The 23,844-nt window shown below is 38.0% G+C and overlaps 1 protein-coding gene across 2 annotated transcripts in view; it reads left to right on the top strand.

The window, feature by feature from the left end:
- Positions 1 to 1,669: 1,669 nt before the first annotated feature.
- LRP12 (LDL receptor related protein 12) overlaps positions 1,670 to 23,844 on the top strand; it is a 75,352-nt gene continuing 53,177 nt past the window's right edge. Inside the window, exon 1 of one of the 2 annotated variants that reach the window (XM_045517258.2) lies at positions 1,670 to 3,393. In XM_045517258.2, the coding sequence (XP_045373214.1) occupies positions 3,315 to 3,393 (79 nt within the window). In that variant the 5' untranslated portion in view covers positions 1,670 to 3,314. The remainder of the gene's footprint in view (positions 3,394 to 23,844) is intronic. The other variant, XM_010955821.2, reaches the window with a different exon arrangement.

The following is a 23,844-nucleotide window of genomic DNA, read 5'->3' as shown; positions in this document are numbered from 1 at the left end:
TCACTGGTTGTTGATGACATTCTCAAAGTCTACTAAATGGAGCAGGGTCTACACCCAGAAGGAGGGAATTTTTATTAGTGACAAAAGTAAAAATTAAACCATCGTATGTGGTGATAACCAAAGAAGCAGGAAAGAGAAGTTTAAAATCAAAAAGATTATTTGAGAGCACATCTCCATAAAGTGGAGGAGCATGGCTCTTTTCAGAATGTGTCAAGAGAAAAAGAAATAGTCCATGTATTTCTCCACTTCCAAATGCATGTACTGGAGGAGTCTGAGAATCATTTGAAAAAGGATTAAGAAGCAACTCAAATAGTTGCCTCATTCAATTTTTCTTAAACTTTTTTTTTTTTAATGATTGACACAGCCCTTCAAGAATCTGCTGAAAATAACAAATCTTCTGCCTATAAAAATACGTGAGCACAGAATTTCATAAATTTCAAGATCCTTGAAGTACAGCTATGGGTCTATAGACCCAGATTGAGAACCAGGGGTCTCAGGAGCATGTTTTATGCTTTATAGGGTACAGACAGGAATGTTGGCCAAGTTAAATCAGCACTCCAGCTGCAATAGAACTGTTACCAATACTAACCACTTTATGTAGTTTTTATAGATTTCTAAGTGCTTTCTCGCATCTGAGTTATTTGATGTATTAGCCTAGAAGTAGACATCTAGAGCTCAATAGATTAGGTAAGAAAAAGGGTAATATTGAACACCTACTCTGTGTGAAGTTGCTTACAAATGTCTGATATTCTATTAGGATTAGATTTTGTGTAAATAAAATGTTCCCTCATGAAACATAAATACCCTTGGTTGGTGAACACTGAAGTGCTCAGCTGCTAATACCTTAGAATGAATATTTATTAGATTTTTTTCCAATGGGAAACAAAATACTTGAATTTTGAAGGTGTTAAGATAGACACCTATATCAATAGTTCTCAAATTTTTTTCTAAGGACCCTGTGGAGGCACATGAGATCCTCTCTTTGCCAACTATGTATCTGTGTGAATCTGGATTTTCTTCATATACTTCAACAAAAACAACACTGCAACAGATTGGATGCAGAAGCAGACATGAGACTCTAACTGTCTTCTACTAAGCCAGATTTACAAAGATGGAAATAATGCCACACTTTTCACTAATTTGGGGGGGGGGGAATAGTTAACCTGTAATGCATTTTTAAAGTAAATTTACAAATACTTTAAGCTTGCTTTAACTTCTAAATGGTAAATATCAGTAGGTATGACCCACATAAACAAAAGCTCTTTGGAGTACTCACCACATTTTAAGTGTGGTGAGTACTTAAATCAACCTGAGATCAAAAAGTTTGAGAATTTAGTTAAGTTTCAAAGGACAGGTCTGGGTGGATGAGTAAGTCGAGGGGTGAGAGGGTGTGAAGGCAGGAGTCAAGGGATGGAGGAGAGCATTGTGTGTCTTGTCTTGGGGACAGGGTTCCTTGAGTGGTACTGAAAGTAGAGAGGGAAAGATGCAGCCCAGTCTCTCTTCATTTTGTTTCTGGCCTGTCCTAAACACAGTGGTCATGGCAGTGCAGTTTATGACAAGAGATCTCAGAAAACAAGCAAGTATGGTCTGGAATCCTAAAACTAGGAAAACCAACTGCAGGTTAAGGCAGAACACTGAAGCTCCTCCTTTTTCTCCAATGAGAGTGGAAAACATTTTTGGAGTTACGGACTTTGTTTTGCCAAATGATACAAGATTTGTTATCATTGGATTTTGTATGGTTTGATAATCATTATTTCATATTTTGTACTTCCGTTTCCTGGGGAAAAAAATCTAAAAGGGGACAAATTGGTAGGGGATAGAGAGAAAGCCTAAATGCACCTGCAAAAAAAAAAAAAAAAAATCTTAAACAGATACAGAGTATGCTGCAGCAGAGAGGAAACAGTCTTGAATTTGGAATGAGAAAAATTGTCTCAAACCATACACTATTTACACTGTTTTGGTTAATTTAGCCTGAGTCTAGTTTTCTTATCTATAAAATATGGATAATAGTATTTATCTCACAAAGTTGTTAGGGATTAAAAAGAGATTAATTTATGTCAATAGGACAGCATAGTGCCTTATACGTCTTCAATGACTAAACCGGAAAGTGAGTGTAAAGGCCCATGATAGTCCAATAGGGGAGATAAGACAGGTAGACAAACACTTTAAAACTACAAGGCGGAAGGTCTGACGTGCCGGTGTTACTACAAATGTACTTAGAAAGTGCCGCGGAAATGTAAAAGAAAGGAGGGCCACACTTGTTGCGACCCGGGAAGATGTTTAGGGAAATTAGGGAGTGCTGGGTGAATCCTTCTCCCACTTCTTGACCCCCACGGTCGGTGGCTCCAGCCCAGCATCCTGCCCCAGCTCCAACTCCCCAGCGGGATGTCAACCCGCCTCCCGCGGCTTCCACGCCAGACTGGAAGTGCTCCGTACTCCGGCCTTGCCCGACTCCTCCCGGGCACGTGGAGCTGGGGCGGCCAGCCCCAGGTCCCCAGCAGGCATCCATACCGACCTGCGGTTGGGGTCCCCGCACTAATCTGCGCCCACCCATCCCCAGCTCCGCACGGGTATTAAGTAGAGACAGGGAGGGGTAGGGGAGAGGAACTCCCAAGTTCCCAGCCTCCCACCAGCCACTCTTCTCGCACACTCAGGCACCTTCCGCCTCCCAATTCGCTCTCACGCCACCCGCAGGGGCAGCCCGGGGGCCTTGGACTGCGGCGGAGCTCCGACGCTGGCCCCGGCTCTCCAGAGCTGGGCAACACCGCGGCCGGCGTTCGCGCGCTCGCTCATCGATTGGCACTGCCTTGCTCCTCCGACTCCAGTCGCGGAGAAAGCGGCCTCAGGACTTGGAAAGTCCGGCGGAGCGCGGGGCGGGAACCAAGGCAGGCGGGCCAGGGGATTGCCGATAGCACGGATGGACGCGGGTGCCGGCTCCCGCTGTCTGGCTGGTGGCGGCGCGGGCTAACCTGTGCGGCGCGAGGCCCGAGTCGCGCGTCCGCTTCCCCCTTCCCTCGCGCTCGCGCGCGTGCTGCCTGTTCCTGTCCCCGTCCCCGGGAGGGCCGCCCGGCTGAGGGCTGTCACGCCGCCCGGGGTGGGAGCCGGCGAGCTGCTGAGGTGGGGCAGGAGGGAGGGAGAGAGGGAGGGAGAGCGCGCGGGCGGCGGCGGCCCCTCCCCCTCCCCTCCCGCCGCCGCGGAGAGCGCAGGGAGCAGCCGGGGGCTCGGCGGCGGCGGCGGCGGCGTCTGGCCCCAGCTCCTCCTCCTTCTGCTCCTCCTCCTCCATCTCCTCCTCGCTCCCTCCATCTGCTGTGGTTATGGCCCGTCGCTGGAGCACAAAAGAGTCTCCGCGGTGGAGGTCTGCGCTGGTCTTGCTTTTCTTCGCCGGGGTGTACGGTAAGTGTCCGCGTCTCCGCACCCCGCTGACCGAACAAAGCTGGGGCGACCCTGGGCCCCGAGGCCTCCAGGACGGGGGCTACCCGAAGAACCGGGGAGAGACTCCTGCCCCCGGCGGGACAAAGACCCGGCGAGGGATGGATGCAGCGGAAGGGGTGTCCCCACACAAAGATGCTTTGGTCCACTCGCCCGCTTCCAGACCCTCAGGGTGTTGGAGGGGGGCTGGGGCGTCCGGGCTGGGGGAGCCCCCGGGGAGCGAGAGTGTGGCGGGCGGACTTACCGACCTGGGCTAGAGGGCCCCGGCGGCCGGCTCTTCGAGGACTCGTAGCCCCTTGCATACTCCACACGCACAAAGATGTGCGACTGTGGGAGAAAGAAGGGGAGGTCGCCCTCGCCGCTGGCCCGGAGGGTTCTGCCACCCCGACCTTCCCGGGGTCAGGAAGTTCTCTTCCCAGTGAAATTCGCACCGCACGGATCCCCCACCTTCCCCACTCCCTGAAAAAGCAGCCCGCTATCGTCTTCCATCCTTGCACCTCGGGGGCCGACGTTCTGCTGATCCCGGGCGTGCAGGATCCTGTCCCTTCTCCTGGAGCAGCGCGCGGAAGAAGGCCAGAAAATAGTTTCCAGCCCCACCTCAGTCTCTCCCTCTTAGGGCGTACGTGTCTGCCCAGACTCCTAGTTCGTTTGTCATTTCATCCATCACTGTCCGCTAATGTTGTCACAGTTGCTTTATTCCAATCTGTGGGTTGTGTTACATATATTCCTTTGAGGTTAAGAGAGGGCTGAGACTAGAACCAAGCTTTATGTATTACACTGAGGTCAGAACAAGAGCTACATGGAATTAATTGGAAAGAACATTCATTCCTTGAGAGACTTGAGTTCCACTTCTGACTTGACTGTTCTTGGTTCATCAGTTAAAAACATAAATAGCTGTTCCAGAGAACACAGTTAACCTTTACTTTTCGGAGTGGTGCTTTGAATTCTTCAGAGGAAAATAATTAGAAGTTACCATTTTTTTGGTAAATTCTACTTATAAAAAGTCTAAGTCATTTGCCACAAACATTAATTCCACTAATAGTGGTGGGATGGAGTTCAGGCAACACGTAACTTACGAGCAAGTAGTGTCTCTTTGAAAAGTATTTATATGTGGACTTGAATGTGATGGTGACTTTTAAAACCTGAGAAATTACACGGAATGAAGAAGTTGATGAACTGAAATTGGCATTTACTGACAGCCAAGAAATAGTTTTTCTGTGTGATTCCAGATGTATTACTCCCAGACCTGATTAATATATTATTGTTTTTGTTTGTTTGGGAGAAGGAGAAGAGTTGGTCCACATTTGATGTGGTAATTGCCAATGGTATGCTTATTTGTGACCAGAAAACCCAGTGCGTGACTTCTGATTGTTAGTTGTATCAAGTGGCTGTGATCCTTACTCGCCTGGTGACTTGTGGGTTTGGGTCTGCACCAGAGATCAATAAGCTATTATGTGTTTTTTCTAGCCTGAAGGTGGGTCTAGTTCTGCTCTAAGTTTGGTGTAATGGTCCAGGAGAGAGAAGAAAGTGAGAGGCATCTTTAATCTAGGGTGATTGAGAGTGTCGAGCTTTGTCCTGTCCTATAATCAGAATTGAGCTTTAGTAATATCTGATCAGAATGGATAAATAAATGGATTCTTTTAGCTCTTCTTTCATTAAAAGCTATGTCGTTAATGTTTGGACTAAAAGTCTTTTTGCCTCTAGGGATAAGAGGCTGTGAACCCCATAATTTGTCTTGGTGCACTCCTTTGTAATTGTACACAAAACGACTTTCTGGTAGGTGCTTATCAGAGATTTATGTTTTAGGAATTTTGTGTTTAGTGAGGAATTGTTCGTAGGCAAAAACTAAAACTCCTTTTTCCAACAATATGGGGTGAGATTGTAAAATTAGCAAGTAATTATGCCAAGGGTTGATATCTCAAGCCACACAGCAAGTTTTAAAAGTATAAAGAAAAAGATAGTGAGCCGGGCTGAACATTAAAGAGTAAGCAGAGATTAAAGGAACCCTTCACTCTGCAATTGGATAAATTCTCTTTATTGCTGCACTTTGTCTTCTTCTGTCTCTCCAGTTGTGTGGGGATTTATATTAGAGGAAAAAAGCTGTAACAGTAGTATGAGGGGGTGGGGTTTGTTTTACTTGAATATGCAGTAATTGTGATGAGTAGCAGATGCATCCTGAGAGATATCCATCAACTTTTCTGAACCTTTAGAACACATTAGCTATAATTTATTAAACTGTCCCTCATACATCAAAAAGTGTGTGTGTGTTTTTTTAAGTGGCTTCAAAAATAATTAGGAATCCCTGTTAAAGCAATTGAATGATCAGAGTAACTCTTAACATAGACCCAGTGAAAAAATGCAGGTTAATTGGCCAATGTTTGGGCAATTTTGATACTAACTCTTCACAGAGTGACTCTTTTCTTATCTATAATCGCAGTGTTAAAGGACTCTAAGTCATGCCTTGAATATTTGAAATATTTCATATACCTTAAAAAATCTTTACTTTGATGTTTATTCTCTTTTTTGTTTGTTTTTTTGTATCTATATACTTTTATTGAAGTATAGTCAGTTTCCAATTTTGTTTCAGTTTCTGATGTACAGCATAATGCTTCAGTCATTCATGAACATACATACATTTGTTTTTTATATTCTTTTTCACCATAAGTTTCTACAAGATATTGAATATATTTCCCTGTGCTATACGGTATGAATCTGTTGTTTATCGGATTTTGTGAGAATCCTGTATTTTGAAGCGAGAAACACTCTACCAGAGTTCAGTAGGTGTTCTGTGTGATTTAGTGGGTTTGTACATGTAATTACTGGTGTATTTGTGGGAGAGGGCGAGCTGTGAGTCTCTCTACAACATCGTCTTGGCACCTCCCTCCTGATGTTTATTCTCTTCACATGACCATTTTAGTGGAGAATGTGACTATTAAATGTGACCATTTATTTTACTTTCAAGTTGCTTTTCTGAATGCCAAAGCCTTATCTGAAACTCTAAATTATGATATGGAATGCAGTTAATGTTTTCTAGGACTAGTTGTTCACAGACCAATAATTATTTTTCATTAGCTTACCTGCACTGTGTTCCTGAGAGTTGGGAGAAGGTGAAGGTTGACTTCTGCCGTTATTGGAAGTTTGAAGGGATAAAGTTTAGTGGGGTGACTGTGAGCTTTGCTGGGCATTGTTTTAGGCCTGCTGTAAGCGGGGAAGGTGCTTCTTCACATCTCACTTGGGAATATCTGGTTTTAAGATATGTAGAGATTTCCCAAACTGACTCCTTGTCAACAGAAGCTGTTAGTCCTAATCACCTCCCAAGCCATAATTTAGTAGTTATGGCAGTTCCATTGATCTATCCTTTTCTGCTTCTGTTTGTCTCCCAGATCAGTGTTTGCTAATCTCTTTTTTTTTTTCATTCAGACCCATTAAAATACATTTTATGTCACTGCCAGTAAAAAGAACAAGACAAAGCTCTTGAAATAATACTTGCCCATACTACCTGTAATGCACGTTGACATTTTGCTGTATTTCACCTCCCTTCTCTCCCCTTCCTTTCTTCGTTTGCTAGTTTGGACTCATTGATTTTGGACCCACTAATAGAATACAGTTCTTAGTTTGTGAAACACTGCCCTAGATGAAGCCTTAAAATGTAATTTAAAATGTTTGCTGTATTTGTGTATCATTTTAGAGTAGCCTTGTGAAGTTGCAGATGGTAAAGTCTTTAGTTACTTGCTGCTAGAACCTTTGGGAGCAGTAAGAACTTTTCTTGACATATACTAACCTGTGAGAAAATTAATCTTTAGACTGGTTTTTAGCTTATTATAGTCAAAAGTCCTTTCTGTACACACTACTGTTCTAGATGTTGTGGGAGCATAAAATATTCTTCTTACTCTTGCATTTTATGTCTAATGGGTAGATCTTTTCCTGTGAATTTTATGGAACTTTCAGCAGCATTTTATAAATCTTCAGTTTAAGGATAGACTAGAAGTTCCAATTTTAGAAAGTTTTTAGAAATAAGTGGAATATGAGAAAAAAATCTAAACCGGCTTCCAATTACTTCTAAAAAAGTCAAGCTTGATTACATAAAATATGTTGACTAAAACTGAATTAATTGCTTAATATAAACCCTTCTTTGGGTTTAGAATCTAAATTGTATCCATACCCTAGGGAGAATATAAAGGTATGTGGACATTCCACAAAGTTCTAGGTGTTTACCAGGCAGAAAGTATTAAATGGCCACTTTCAGAGGGGTAGCTATGTTCCAAGGTGCAGTATGGAGGAGATTTGAATGATGTGTGGTAAATTATTTAGAAGGTTCCTAGAAAGTAAAATCTTTGAAGAAAACATAAACATGATGTCAGGCTGAAAAGTGATCAGCAGTTTAAAAAAAAATGTGGGAAAGGACTTATCTTTTGTGGTTAGAAAATTTAAAGCTTATCAAAAAATTAAGGCAATAGTGAGAACTTTTTGTTTTTCTGATCCAAGGCACTTTTTGTGTCTGGGGTTTTTTTGTTGTTGTTGTTCTTGTTTTTTTCTTACATCTTGTCAATGAAATTACATTTTAAAGAATGAAAGGTAAAAAGAAGGTGAATATCTTTACTATAGATGAGATTTGTGTAGATTTAAGCAAATAGAAAATGTTTTATTTCAGGGTTTTAGAATGCATACTAATCCCATTCTTGCTACAAGTTTTTATGGGTAAATGAAGGTTGTTCTAACTTAGGAATTGAAGTTGAGTTAATGATTTCTAATTTTTATAGTTACCTTTCCCTACGGTTTCTCTTCATTTTCTCCTCACCCCACCCCGTCCTTTGTGGAAGGAGGGGGGTGAGTAATAGATGTTATGCTACTTACTCCCATTTTCTAAGGTGTAGGATTAGATCCTGCCAATACAAGTTACCAGTCTATCTGTTCAGGTGCATGTCATTCGTCTTTTAAATAGATGTGTATACAGATAGATAGGTCTGTCTGTCTATTTCTATTTAGTTTCAATACTGAATTAGCTTAGGGAATTCTCACAGTCTAAACTAGAGAAGGAAGGGAAGGAAACAAACATTTATTAAATTAAGTTCAAATACTGTGCTGGGTCTTTATTCATTGCCCGTTAATCTTAATTAGGTCTCATGTTTATCCCTTTTTTTATGGAAGAGAAAATTGAGGCTCAGAGAAGGCGTCACTTATCTAAGGTCAAACCACTGGGAAGTAGTAGAGCTGAAATTGCAACCCCGACCTTTCTCTTCACTCATTCATTCATTTAGCGCATATTCGTTGAGCACTTGCTTATGTCTGGCACTGTGTAAGGCATGGTAACCCGACGGACATGGTTTCTGCCCTCGTGGATCTCACAGTCTAGTGAATAGCTTGCAGTAAGCACTCTAAGAAAAACAAGGGGCAGAGATGGTAACAGACGCAGGGTAATTAGAGGAAGGATGCTTTCTTGAGAGAATAAAAGATCCAAGGATAGCTACCCATGTTACGATTGCGATAGGAGAGCCTTCCACTTGGGAACAACACTGAAAGATCCAGAGTTAGGAAAGAGTTGATGTGGAAGAGCTGGGGCATTGCAGGTAAAGGAATAAAAGCAGGAGCCTGAGCACAGTGGTCGTAAGAGTGACGTGGTGAGGCTAGAATGTTAGGCAGGAACTCAAGGCTCTGGAAACCGTGGTAAAGAGTTTGGGTGTATTTTAAGTGTAGCTGTTGATAAGCTTTAAGTGACATCGTGTGATTTATGTCTTGAAACAGTTGCATCTGTCACTATGTGGATTGTTAACTAGGCACCAGTATTGATGGGGTGATCACGTTTGGGCTGTAACGCCGGTGAGAAACGGCTTGGACCAAGGTGATAGTAGAGAGAGAAAGAAGGGTGTGGATTGCCCTTTTGATGGGGTGGGGTATTTCCTCTCTTGTCACAAGAGGGAAGGGGGAAAATATTGGTGCAAGTATACTTAGGTCTGTAGGTTTTGGGGTAGAAAGATGGAGATTTCTCAAAGTAATAGGACATGAGATCATCAGGTGAGAGTGAAGAAAGGGATGAGAGGTTGGGGGAGATTTCTGTTTCCATAATTCAGTAAATCAGTTTAGACCCCTAGGAAGTTAAGTGTTTGTTTTTTAATCTAGAAGAGAGGATGCTAAGAAGGCTCAGTGTAAGAAGGACACGGCAGTGAATAGCTGTGACAGCAGGAGTTGGGGATTTAAGTTACAAAGGGGAGGCTTAAGAAGGGTTCGGCGGAGAACTCAGTTCTAAGGACTATCATTTTTGTCAATGAAATAAGTACAGAAAACAAAACTTCCTACAGTTTTGTAAAAGTATTCCAGGGAGAAAGTAAAGGGTGGAAAAGTTAGGTTTCAAGGACTTTTTGCATAAATTAAATGCTTTGTACTAAGTGATTAATTAAAGGTTGCTTTATATCTTAGGAGAGTCAAGAATGAATTGGTGGATTAGAGCTCTTAAGAAATTTTTGGAAAAATAAAGTGACTTTTTACCTTTTCCCCTGAGTTGAAGACTTTATTTATAGAAGGCACCACGTTAGAAGGTCCCAAAACTTCAAAATAAATGAAGCTGACTTAACAGTTTTCCAGTACTCTCTGAACTAGAATTGAGAGCTAGAATTGATAACTCACTACCCTGCTAGTGTCAGTTTGGTGAAGAAGTGAAATTGTTTTACATTCATGTCTTTACTGTTGAATGAGACTAGCTTGATACCTAACCTTTAATTCTCTGAAATTTCAGTTTTTAGAGATGTAGGACATGGTGCTGATCTTTTCATATTGAGGTTAAATGGAGCAAAGTAGGATGTTTAGTAGTTGGAATTTACTATTCAAATGTAATTATCTAACAATTTCACTGATTGTTAAAGTATCTTTCAGGTTTTAGTACGTTGGAGAAAAGATGAAACTTTTTATCTGGTATATTCTGAAATGGAATTTAGTTTCTTGAAATTATTATTGCCTGTTCTAGTGGCACTAAAACCTTTTACCGAGAGTTAGAATACAGAACTCCTTTACCAAAAAAAAAAAGCCTTGCTTAAATCCTCAAAATAACTCTGCAAAGTAGGTATTATTAGAAGAAACTGAAGCTTTGATAGTAGTGGTTTGCCTAAGGTTCACACCTCCCTCCTGCTGTTCTCTTCATGTAAAGGCCCATTATTATTATTTTTTTAATCTCCACTGTTGTAACAGCCCCACTTGTCTTGGCTCTAGTCTTGTCCTGATTTACTCATATCACACATAGGAGCAGCAGAGTGACTCTTCGAAAGTTAAGGTATGATTATGTAACTTTCTTGCTTAAAGCCTACCAGTAGTTCCCTATTCTTAAAATGGAAGCATCACTCTGCCCTTCACAAGCTAGCTGGTTTTTCCCTTGTCTCTTGTCACTCCCCTTCACCACCCATGCCCATGTTCCTGGCCCATGTTCCTGTCTTCGTTCCTATCTCCTGGCCTTTGCATACACTGTTCCCCCTGCCTGTTTTTAGCCATCTTCCTCCACCACTTTATTCCCTAGGCTGACTCCTGCGGTCCTTTGGCTTTCCTTTAGATGTTACCTCCTTTGGGAAGTCTTTCCTGGTTCCTCAAAACTAGGTGCCCATCTCCTAAGCATCTCGGACTGTTCTTATAAGCAGTATTTGGTATTTTCCTGTTTTACTTCTCTGTGTTCCCCTGGAGCAGTGCTATCCAACTGATACATGATGTGAACCTCAAATGTAAGTCATATACATAGTTTTAAATTTCCTAGTAGCCACATTAAAAAGAAAAAAAAACCAGGTGAGATTGATGTTAATCGTATGTTTAACTCAGTATATCTAAAATATTATCATTTTGACCTGTATTCAATACAAAATTATTAATGAGATAGTCTGCATTATGTTTTTCATACTAAGTCTTCAAAATCCAGTGTAAATTTTATTCTTACAGCTCATCTCAGTCAGACTAACCACATTTCAAATGGTTAATAGCTACTTTGAAAACAGTCAGTATCTATTAAAGCTGAGTGTAAACATGCCCCATGATCAAGCAGTTCTGCTCCTGATATGAACTCAGCAGAAGTAGAGACGTCATGTGCGTCAGAAGACACGTACAAGAATATTCATAGCATCCTTACTTGTTATAATTCCAGACTAGACACAGCCCATATGTCCATCAGCAATAAAATGGATGAATAAATTATGGTATATTCTTGTAAGGGAAAACTGTGCAGCAGCAGTTCTTAAGTTTTTGGGACTCAGGGATCCATAATTATTGAGTAATTCAATGAATTTTTTAGATGGCAAATATGTATGTTTTCCTTTCTTTTAAAAATTTTTTTTTAAATTGAAGTACAGTCAGTTACAATGTATCAGTTTCTGGTGTACAGCACAATGTCCCAGTCATATATATACATATGTATTTGTTTTCATATTCTTTTTCATTAAAGGTTGTTATGAGATATTGAATATAGTTCCCTGTGCTACACAGAAGACTTTTTTTAATCAATTTTTATATATAGTGGCTAATATTTGCAAATCTCAAACTCCCAAATTTATCCCTTCTCACCCCCTTTCTCCAGTAACCATAAGATTGTTTACTATGTCTGCGAGTCTTTTTCTGCTTTGTAGATGAGTTCATAATGTCCTTTTTTTCTTTTTCTTTTTCTTTTTCTTTTTCTTTTTCTTTTTTTTTTTGATTCCACATATAAGTGATATCATATGGTGTTTTTCTTTCTCTTTCTGTCTTACTTCGCTTAGAATGACAATCTCCAGGTCCATCCATGATTGCTGCAAATGGTGTTGTTTTATTCTTTTTTAAGGCAGAGTAGTATTCCATTGTATAAATATACTACAACTTCTTTATCCAATCATCTGTCAGTGGACATTTAGGTTGCTTCCATGTCTTAGCTATTGTATATAGTGCTGCTATGAACATTGGGGTGCATATATCTTTTTGAATTAGAGTACTCTCTAGATACATGCCCAGATGTGGGAATGCTGGATCATATGGTAAGTCTATTTTTAGTTTTTTGAGAAATCTCCATACTGTTTACATAATGACTACACCAAACTACATTCCCACCAGCAGTGTAGGAGGGTTCCCTTTTCTCCACACCCTCCAGCATTTATCATTCATGGACTTTTAATGATGGGCATTCTGACTGGTGTGAGGTGATACCTCATTGTAATTTTGATTTGCATTTTGGCATATATGTATGTTTTAAAATAATATTAGAAATTCAAGTTGAGAGATTGTTAAGATATTTATTAACCCATTTAAAATGATAAGAAACCCCATTACATGTGACTGTAAATAGCATACATTTTTAAAATATGTAAAATGAAAATTAGATTTTCAAAAACAAGGTTTAGTGAGAAGAGTGGTGTTGCTGTACATTTTTGCAAATCACTGTAATGTCTGACTTAATAGAAAACAGCTGATTTCTCATGCCTGCTTCTGCAGTCAGTCTATTGTGATGTGTTTTATTAGGAAGAAACTATGGCTTCACGTAGATAATTGTAAAGGGAGAAGAATTTTAGTAGCCTTTTCAGATAAATGTGAATATTCTTTGATGCTACACCAGAACTTGATAAGTAGTAGTTTTTTAAAGTTTAGTTGCAACATGGAATCTGAAATCTTATCAGTGAACTTTCTGCGTTCTGGTAAACTCTGAAAGGGTCTTGGGGACTCCCAGAAGTCTACCGACCACACTTTGAAGGTAACTTGCTACAAGGTAATGAAAAAGAACAAACTAAAAAAAAAAAGAAAAAGGAAGAACAAACTACTGCTACAGTTATCATGGGTAAATTTCACAGGTTGATCAGAAGTTAGACACAAAATTATAGCTACTGTACAATTATAATGTGAGAAGTTAGAATAATGTAGGAGAGTAGTTATCTGTTGGGGCGAGACAGGGACCAGACAGTGATTGAGGTGGGTACCAGGGAAGCTTCTGGGCTGCTGGTCAAATCTGTTTCTTGACCTAAGTGGTGGTTTACACAGATAGGGGTTTTTTGGGTTATAACTCGTGGAACTAGAAACTTAACAATTTGTGCATTTTTGTATGTATATTTCAATTGAAAGTTACTAAATAATAATTTTTTTAAATCAAATAATGTTGAATAAAATGTCCATAGAAGGTTTCCTGATAATGTAGATTCTCTCTAGTGTTTTGTGTTTTTTGTTCTTTTTTGTTTAATTTTTTCCCATTGTGTCAGATAATTAAAAATAATTTTAAAACCTTGTACTTCAGAAAATTTCAGACATATTCAAAAGTAGAGACACTAGTATAATTAACCTGATATACCCAACATCCAGCTTCAACAAATGATCAGTATATGGCTAGCCTTGTTTTATCTAGACTTCCACCCGCTCCCTAAACACAAATGATTTTGAAGCAAATCCCAAATAACTAATCTAATAGTATTTCAGTATCTATCTCTAACATGTGAAAGCCTCCAAAAAAAAAAAACCCACAAAACTTAAGCCCAATACCATTATCACACTTAAAAGTTAACAATTCCTAGTTATTATTACATATCTAGCCATATGCATATTGCCCTGGTTGTCATATAAATATGATATTTTAGAAACTGTTTGGATCAAGATCCAAGTAAGCTCCATACTCTGCAATCATTGATATCTTTTAAGTCTTTTACTGGCTCCCCATCCCCTTTCTCTCTCTCTCTCTATTTTTTAATTTTAAGTGTAAATTTGCTATAGGTTTCTGATACTCTTAATCAAATTGGAGATACAACTTAAATTCCTGTATAAAATATGTTTTTGAGAATAGATGTTTAATTTTGTCACATAAGTTTCTTTGTTTCCAAAATGATCATAAGGTATTTATGAGGGCCAGAATAATGTGAGTGAATCATACCTAGCATAATACCAGACAGTACTTGTTGAATAAATAAGTTCATTTACCCATGAATGAAATAAATTACATTCATATGATTCCTAATGTTGAACTACTTTTGCATTTGTGGGATAGGCCACATCAAGTTGGTAATGATATATTATCTTCTAATCTGCTGGAATACATGTACTAATTGTTTTAAGGCTTAGTGTTTCTATCTTTGAGATCAGTCTGTAGTCAGACCTCCCTCCACCCCTTTTCTTTCTCTCTCCTGTAACCTGACTTCCTCTCTCTGCCTGATTTTCATATCTCTTAATCTGTGCTTTAAGATACACTTATAATAGCTAAACCTTTTTTTAAGTTGATTTCAGTGGTCAAGAACAGTGTAAAGCATTTTAGGGTTCAAGTTGTGATTATTTTGCCTTTTCAGATTAGAAAAGGAGAGTGTTTATGAACTGTATAGCTACAGTTACAGTAAGAAAGCAAAAATGAACAGCTTTGTCCTGCTGACGGGAGAAATGTTTTCGTTCCTAGTGTGGTTAAACTTTGTTTCACTAAGTAAGATAATAGAGATGAGCCTGTAAGATGTAAATCCTTTTCATGAATGAGCCTTATGGCCAAATGAGCAAATAAGATACTTTAGTGGAGATGGACTGATTGGATGAGAAGTAGAATTCACATCCAAAGGAAGGTCTGTAGAGTAAAACGGAGACGCTAAATGAAGAGTGAGCTCAAGTCAAGGGACAGGATTGCTGTGTTCTGCCAATTGGGTACTTTCGTCTTTTGGGGATGATGATACTTTAAGACCAAACTTACTTGTTCAAAAGGTGACAACCATAAAGTTAACCAAAACATGGCACTAGTACTATGTAAGACTTGACCTTGTGGTGTCACTGACATGATTACTTGCACTAAAGAGTATTCACCCTGTTACAAAGAGTGGGAGATGGATGGGAGAGCCTACTCTTGGTGCTGCTGGAGTGGAATCACTACACAGAGTTTAGGTCTAATGTCAGTGAGTAAGGCTAAAACGCAGTTCTTTAGAAAATCCCTGAAACCATCTTAGATTACAGTATACATGTTTTGTATATTCAAAGCTGAATAGCATACTTTCATTAAGTACAAAACATCCTGTTTGCTCTGAGCATTGGTGCAGAAGTTTTTTTGGAGCACCAATATTATGATTTTATTGAGGGGCCATATGAAAAATATGAGTGAGTATACATAAAATCACACAAATTCAGTCTGAATAGAATTCAACTCCACATTACTTTTTCCACTGCATTACAATAAGGAACTGAGTGTTTGATTTGACTGAAGTATGGGAGTGTGTTACAGAGAATGGATACATGATTTGTCCCTGTTTTTTAATTATTTTGTGTATTTTTCAAAAATTTATTCTTTTCTTCCCTGATGTAAGTAGGGGGCTAGCTACGATAAAATTTAAAATAGTAAAAGATGTGAAGATTTTTCAGAACTCTGTCCTGTATCTGTAAGGGCATGGTACTTTTGAGGAATAACATCTTTTCAATTTCTACCTCTTTGAGTCAGTTTTGTTTAAAGTGCTAAGTCATATTTTCCTGGAATATTATAATTTCATCTGTATTTCCACATTTGCTTTAAGGTTGTAAATAATGTGCTCTCAAAAATATTTTCTATGTGTGTGATTATAGCACCATTGTCATTCCTAATATCTGTCTGTCATTCTTTTCTTGAACATACTTATCACAGGTTTTCTCAAAGAATCGGCTCTTGGTTTTATGGTTTACTGATTTTTCTGTTTTCGATGTTACTAATTTCTTCTTTTAACCTAATTCTTTTGGGGGGGATTATTTTGTTGTTTTCTAACTTTTAAGATGATTGTTTATTTATTTTCTTTTGTTTTTTAAATTATCATACAGTAAAATGGATTCTTTATCGTTTTGGTGTACATCTCTGTGAATGTTAGCACATACAGATTTATGTAGTTACCACCTGAATCAGGATACATCACCTGAAAAATCTCCCTCCTGCCATTTTTTAGAGTCACATCCTCTCCTCGCCCATAATCTCAGATAACCACCCATCTATTTCTCATCACTACAGTTTTGTCTTTTTCAAATAACTGAAATTGCACAGTATGAGACTGACTTCTTTTACTCAGCATAATGTCTGAGATCATCCACATTGTTGCATGGATCAACCATTTATTATTGCTGATCAGTATGCCATTGTGTATGGGCGTACCACAGTTAGTTCACCTGGTGAACATTCATGTGCAAGTTTTGGCCTGTTCTCTTGACAGTGCCCTTGGCAAAACAAAAGTTTTTAATTTACAGAATTCAGTTTACTAATATTTTATGAATTATATTCTTGGTATAAAAACAAATAAACAACCCAATCAAAAAATGGGCAGAAGATCTAAATAGACATTTCTCCAAAGAAGATATACAGATGGCCAACAGGGACATGAAAAGATGCTCAACATTGCTAATAGAGAAATGCAAATCAAAACTACAATGAGGTATATCACCTTCTACCAGTCAAAATGGCCATCATCAAAAAGTCTACAAATAATAAATGCCGGAGAGGGTGTTGAGAAAAGGGAACCCTCCTACACTGTGGGTAGAAATGTAAGTTGGTGCAGCCACTATGGAGAACAGTATGGAGGTTCCTTTAAAAACTAAAAATAAGAGTTACCATATTATCCAACAATCCCACTCCTGATCATATATCCAGAAAAGACAAAAGCTCTAATTTGAAAAGGATACTTGCACCCCAATGTGTATAGCAGCACTGTTAACAATAGCCAAGACATGGAAGCAACCTAAATGCCCATTGACAGATAAATGGATAAAAAAGTTGTGTTACACACACACACACACACACACACGAATATTACTCAATTATAAAAAAGAATGAAATAATGCCATTTGCAGCAACATGGATAGACCTAGAGATCATACTGAGTGAAGTAAGACAGACAGAGAAAGACAAATATATGATATCACTTATATGTGGAATCTAAAAAAATGATACAAATGAACTTATTTATAAAAAATACAAATAGACTGGCATAGAAAACAAAAAAGATGTTAAAATACTTCCCCAAATTAATTGCATTAAGATTTGCATCCTCATTCTCAGCAATTATTTTGATTCCTTAAGTTCTCTTTTCCCTCCCTTACCATTTTCTATCCTGTGTCAGTTTTCTTTAAGTCTTTAATTAGACTGATATTTCAGTTTTGCTGAAGTACATTCTCATGTATTATCTTCCTATCCTTCCCCCCATAAGAAATACATATTGGTTGTATATATTCTTAGATGCGCACAGCTGAAATTGTTTCTTTATGTTGCCCTCACACTTGAATAATGGTTTGGCTGGGTATAGAATTCCAGGTTCCAATGTTTTCTATTCAGAATTCTGTGTGTGTTGCTTTGTTATCTTGTAACTTTAGGTCGCCATTTTGATTCTGATTCCTTTGTTCTTTTGGTAGCTTATAATAACTTTCTTTTTATCTTTGGAGTTTACCATTTTTACTGGCATGTTTTTTATGTTATCTTCAGTCATTGTTACATGTGTTTGGTATTTGGTGGGCATTTTATCTGAACATATCTAGTTGTATGATCTAAAGATATTTTTCTAAAATACATATGTGTACATATATGTGTGAATATATACACATATGTATATATAGTGTGTATATATGTATACATATGTATATGTATTTTAAATTCCCTTTATCCTATGTTCTCTACTCTTAAAACTCCTATAAGTGAGTAGTAGATCCTGGCTTTATCTTTTTTGTCTCTTAGTTTCTTATCCTTGTCTTTTTATCTAGAATTTAAAGATTCTTCAATTTAGTCTTCTAAGTTACAATTTTTCTGGAGTATAATTGTCTATAATATAGAGTTGTCCAATTCTTCAGCTTAGTCTTGTAAGTTATAATTGTGTTTTGTATATATATATATATATATAATAATTGCCTTTACAAATAATTTTTCCTTTTTATAATTAGTTTTTTTCCCAAAGAACTGATTTGTGTCTCTGACACCTCTCCCACGAATTATCTTACTCTCTACTTTCACTCTCCCCTACTCACACCCCCACACCTGAGAATATGGTAAGAACTGTACATAGGTCCTTTCCGCAAAAACTAATCCATAAATGCACATTCACAGAAAATGTGTATGATATTGTATGATTCCAGAACTCCTTAAGGCTCGGTATGACCCTTAACAGTGCTGTTCTTGAACCAGCTGCATTGGCACTACCTAAGGAGCTTGTTAGAAAAGCAGAATCTCAGGCCCCGCCCTGGATACTGAATTAGAGTCTCCATTTTAACAAGATCTCCAGGTGATTTTCTTTCATATTCAGGTTCGAGAGCACTGCTGTGGGAGGTTAGAAACCTCTTTAGTGCTGTGGTGTATGTGATCTATGTTGATTGTTTTTTTCTCTGTGTCTGTGAGCTTGGATAGAGAAAGAGAGAAAGAGAGAGGGAGAGAGAATTTAGATTCCACACGTAAGAGATACATAGTATTTGTCTTTCTCTGTCTGACTTCTTTCACTTAGCATAATACCCTCAGGTCTACCCATGTTGCCACAAAAGACAAGATATTCATTATGGCTGAATAATATACCATTATATATATTTATTTATATGTATATGTATATATATCTCACCACAGTTTCTTTATTCATTTATTCATTGATAAACATTTAGTTGTTTCCATATCTTGGATATTGTAAGTGCTACAGTGAGCATCAAGGTGTATATATCTTTTAGAGTTAATGATTTTTTTTTCAGATAAATGCCCAGAAGTGGAGTTGAATATATTATATAGTAGTTCTAATTTTAATTTTTGAGGAACTTTCATACTGTTTTCCATAGTGGCTGCACCAAATTATATTCCCACCAACAACACACAGGGATTCCCTTTCTCCACATTCTCACCAACACTTGTTATTTCTAGCCTTTTTGGTAATAGCCATTCTGACAGGTGTGAGACGATATCTCACTGTGGTTTTGCTTTGCATTTTCCCTTATGACTAATAAGGTTGAGCATCTAGTCATGTACCTGTTGGTCATCTGTCTTCTTTAGAAAAGTGTCTGTTCAGATGTTCTGCCCATTTTGTAATCTGATTGTTCTTTGCTCTTGGGTTGAGTTTTTATATGAGTTTTTCATATATTTTAGATATTAACCCCTTATCAAATGTATGATTTGCAAATATTTTCTCCCATTCAGGAGGCTGCCTTTTCATTCTGTTAATGGTTTCTTTGCTATGCAGAAGCTTTTTAGTTTGATACTGTCCTTCTTGTTTATTTTTGCTTTTGTTGGTTTTGCTTTTGGTGTCAGATTCAAAAACTTATTTCCAAGACCTGTGTCAAGGAGCGTACTGCCTATGATTTCTTCTAGGAGTTTTATGGTTTCAGGTCTTATGTTCATGTCTTTAGTTCGTTTTGAGTTAATTTTTACATACGGTGCAAGATAGTGGTCCATTTTCCTTCTTTCACATGTGGCTGTTCAGTTTTCCCAACACCATTTATTGAAAAGACTATTCTTTTTTCATTGTATATTCATGGCTCCTTTGTTGTAAATTAATTGACTGTATGTGCATGGATTTATTTCTGGGCTCTCTGTTTTGTTCAATTTACATGTCTGTTTTTATGCCACTACCACACTGTTTTAATTATTATAGCTTCATAGTAAAGTTTGAAATCAGGGAGTGTGATGCCCCCAGCTTTGTTCTTTCTCAGTTTTTTTTTTTTAAATATGTCTGCTGTGTCATCAGAAACACTTGAAAATATTGTCCCTTGATCACCCAAATTGTGCACAGCTAATTCAAGTAGGAATATCTTGAAATAGTTGCAAAACAGTGTAATGTTTGAGTAAAAAGCTATGCTGTGTGAAGTAGTAGGAGACAAGAAGGGACTGATTTATAAACTCATTTTTGTAACCATAGCAAACACTTACACAGCAGTTACAGTGTTCCAGGCACTGTTCTACTCACTGTGTTTGTATGTGTGTGTGTGTGTGTGTGTGTGTGTTATATACACACACATTCATTTACTTCTCGTAACAGTCCTATCAACTTAGATACTATTATTATTTCTATTTTACATGTAAGGAACCAGAGACACAGAGAGGTTAATTACTTTTAGCCAAGATCACATAATTCGTGAGTGGAAAAGCTCAGATTTGAACCCAGATAGCATGGCTCAAGAATCGGTGCTCTTAACTATTACACTACACTGCTTCTTTGTAGTTTTACTTAGAGACTTCCCTAAACCCAGTGCACTTTACATGCAAACTGATTAATTCCTGATTATATTTGCTTTTTTAAATTCGTTACTAGAACTCATCTGCTTGTGATACTGATAGATGAGCCACAGGTGCCATATCATTAGTGTTTTTTGAATTAATTTTGCTTTGCAAAATTAGAAACAAAAATTAACTTCACAAAGAAATACAAATAAATACCACATACTAATTTAGTAAATATGTAAAATGCAAACTGTTCTGTTAAGTGTTCAAAATATTCGATAAGGACGTAAAAATCAACGTGTGGTTAGGGTGCGATGAGATGAGCATTCAGTCTTGACTAGTAGACATGGTATCTCTGGCTGATAGGTTTATTAGTATTACTTGATATATATCTTGGGCATTTTTCCATGTTACTTTTTCTGTATAAGCTATTTCCCTAATGTTGAACATTAGGTTGTTTACAATTTTATTCACATTTATAAATACTATAATTGACATGCTTTTATTAATTTTTATCTTAATTTTTCATATTCCTTATGATTAAGTCATAAAAGTGGAATTACTGGGTCAAAGTTTGGAGTATTTTCATAGCTCTCAGTAAAAAATACTACCTGATTGTTATTGAGTGCTCACTGCATGCTAGTTGTTGCTTTAAATGCCGTGTGTGTGTATATGTATATGTGTGTGTGTGTGTGTATATATATATATATATATATATATATATATATATATATATATATATATAAATGTAAATTCATTTTTTCTTTATATCAAAACTATGAGACTAGGCCCAGTTTTTGACTCCGTTTTACAGGAAACTCAGCCGTAGAGGAATTAAATAATTTAAGGTCACACAATTAGATAGTTTGTTTTCCAGAAAGAGTGTACAATTTTAGTCTTTGCCCATGAGTTCAAGATTATACATTTTTTATACCCTCATCAGCGAACTATTGCAATAACAACACAATAGCATTGAGCACAACTAGAACTCAGATAAATACCCTCCCACCTTGAAAGGATCCAGGGGTCATGGATGAATGGCTCATTCCAGCCTAGAGCAGAAAATACCAAAAGATAAGCCTAGGACATTCTGTTGTATCAAAAAGCAAGAAAACTCTCAAAGACTAGTGGTTCATGCCAAAAGGACACCAGGACCAACAGAAAGGGGTTCCCATTGGCCAAAGATGAGGGAACTTAAGTATCAAAAAGAATAATAAGGTTAGCTGGTTGAATATATAAAACTCCTTGGTTCCTGTCAACAGACTTGTAATAAGAAACACACGCACACACACACAAACACAGGCACACACCCCCTACAACAAATTACCAGATACCAGTGGTAATAAATAGGGCACTAACTCCATACTCTGAAAATAAACAATTAAAAGGAAAGAATTAAGTATTTCTCTTCCTTTTTCTCTGTATGAACTGTGTTTCAAGGTAAGAAAATAACACTGAGGGAAAGTTCTTTGCAGAAGTTTAGCTAATGAGTGCATAAAGAATGGCAGGATTAGAGAAATCACTTTTCCACCCCTAATGAAATAATTATTTAGGCTGTGATCAGTAAATGAAACTATTAGACAGATGGTCGTGTGGGAGCTTTACAATGGAGGGATTGGGCTACCCGACCTGGACCTATTGATTAATTTCAGACTTATGAAAAGTAGGGCAGGTGGATAGTGTGTGCCTGCAGGGATACGTATAAAGTGTACAGCACCAGCTCTGCAAAAATATTCCAGCCAAAAATGTTGAACCTGCGTGAAGTCAAGCTACAGCAGGGGCTGGCAAACTATGGCTTTTGAGCCACATCCAGCCCACTGCGTGTTTTTTGCTTTGTTTTGTTTTGTTTTCTCATAATATTTTATGGAAGCACAGCCACTCTGATGCATTTAAGTCTTGCCTGTGGCTGCTTTCGTGCTACAGCGGTAGAGTTGAGTAGTCGTGACAGAGACTGTATGGCCCACCATAAAGGCTAAAATACTTATCATCTGGCCCTTTTACAGAAAAAAGTTTGCTGACCCTTGAGCTAGATGAACAAAGTTAATTGACACCAAAAGGAGGTGACACCACAGAATGTGGGCCTCTTACAGGACAACTGATCTGGTTTCTGTAACAAGTCAGTGGCATGGAAAATAAGGGAGTATCACTGTGGGTTACGAGAGACTTAAACACACTGACCAGATGCAATGTGGAGACACTGGATCCTGCTTCAGATGAGCCAAGTATAAAAAGACATTTATGAGACAGCCAGGAAAACCTGATTATAACCCGGCTATATTAAATGATATCAAGGATGATTATTAATTTTTGTTAAAAGAAGAGCATTGTAGTTGATGAGAATGTCTGTATTTTCAGAGATGCATGTTGAAGTATATAAAGGTGGAATGATACGTGGCATATACTTTAACGTACTTCACAAAAAAGAAAAAAAAAGTATAAAGTAAGTACTAATAGCAGGAGTCATACTCAGACTTTGATGTCAAGGCTCATATGCTCTCCACTGTGTTGTCATGCCATCTATACTATCATAGATTTTAGTATTGTCTTCTGACTGATCTTTTTAAAATTCCCTCATCTCTTGGAATTCTTGTCAATGTAAGTGCAACTCTTGGTTCTTTTCCTGTTCCACTGTGTCTAGACATCATTAACAGAGGGTAACTGCATCTTCTGGCCGTGGTAGTGGGAGATCTGGTGTTCCATGTTTGATTCTGCTCTCATTAGCTGAGATTTGGTCCTACCAATTTAGTCTCCGAGTCTCAACTTCCTGGGCCTTAATGTGGGAAGGAATATCAATTACTCCTGGGATTGTTTTAAAAAGGTGAAAGATCTATGCGATCTGAAGAGAAACCAGAGGATCCTGGGATTGTTTTAAAATTAAAAGATACATATTAGGAAAATGTTTTATAAATTATAAAATCATTATTTAAAATATGACCCATTTTGTATTTTGGAAAGTACAGTGAAGAAATTAAATGAATGGTCTTTGTAATGAGATAGACCTAGGGTTTGGATACTCCTTCTTAGACCTGTCACCTTGGGCAAGTGGTTTCTTATTTCTGAAGTTCAGTTTCTTCGTCTGTAAACTGGAGCCAATACCTACCTCAAATGTTTGTTCTGATGATGAAGTAAATCAAAATTTGTCAAAGTTCATAGTATAGCAACAAATACATAATAGATAAATAAATATTTTTTCTGTTTGTTCACCTGAGGAAACATACCTATATAGCAAGGATAGATATAGTTACATTGGATAATTGTTTAAAGTTATGTAAAAAGGGTAATCCTAACTTTATAAATGAAACTTCTATAGGAAAGTGCCTAGTTGACGGGATAAGCTGCAAGATGCT

The sequence above is a fragment of the Camelus bactrianus genome, chromosome 25 (genome assembly GCF_048773025.1).
Source record: "Camelus bactrianus isolate YW-2024 breed Bactrian camel chromosome 25, ASM4877302v1, whole genome shotgun sequence".
Classification (NCBI taxonomy): Eukaryota; Metazoa; Chordata; class Mammalia; order Artiodactyla; family Camelidae; genus Camelus; species Camelus bactrianus.
Note: the sequence above shows the minus strand (reverse complement) of the source record. Positions and strands in the feature narration are given on the sequence as shown.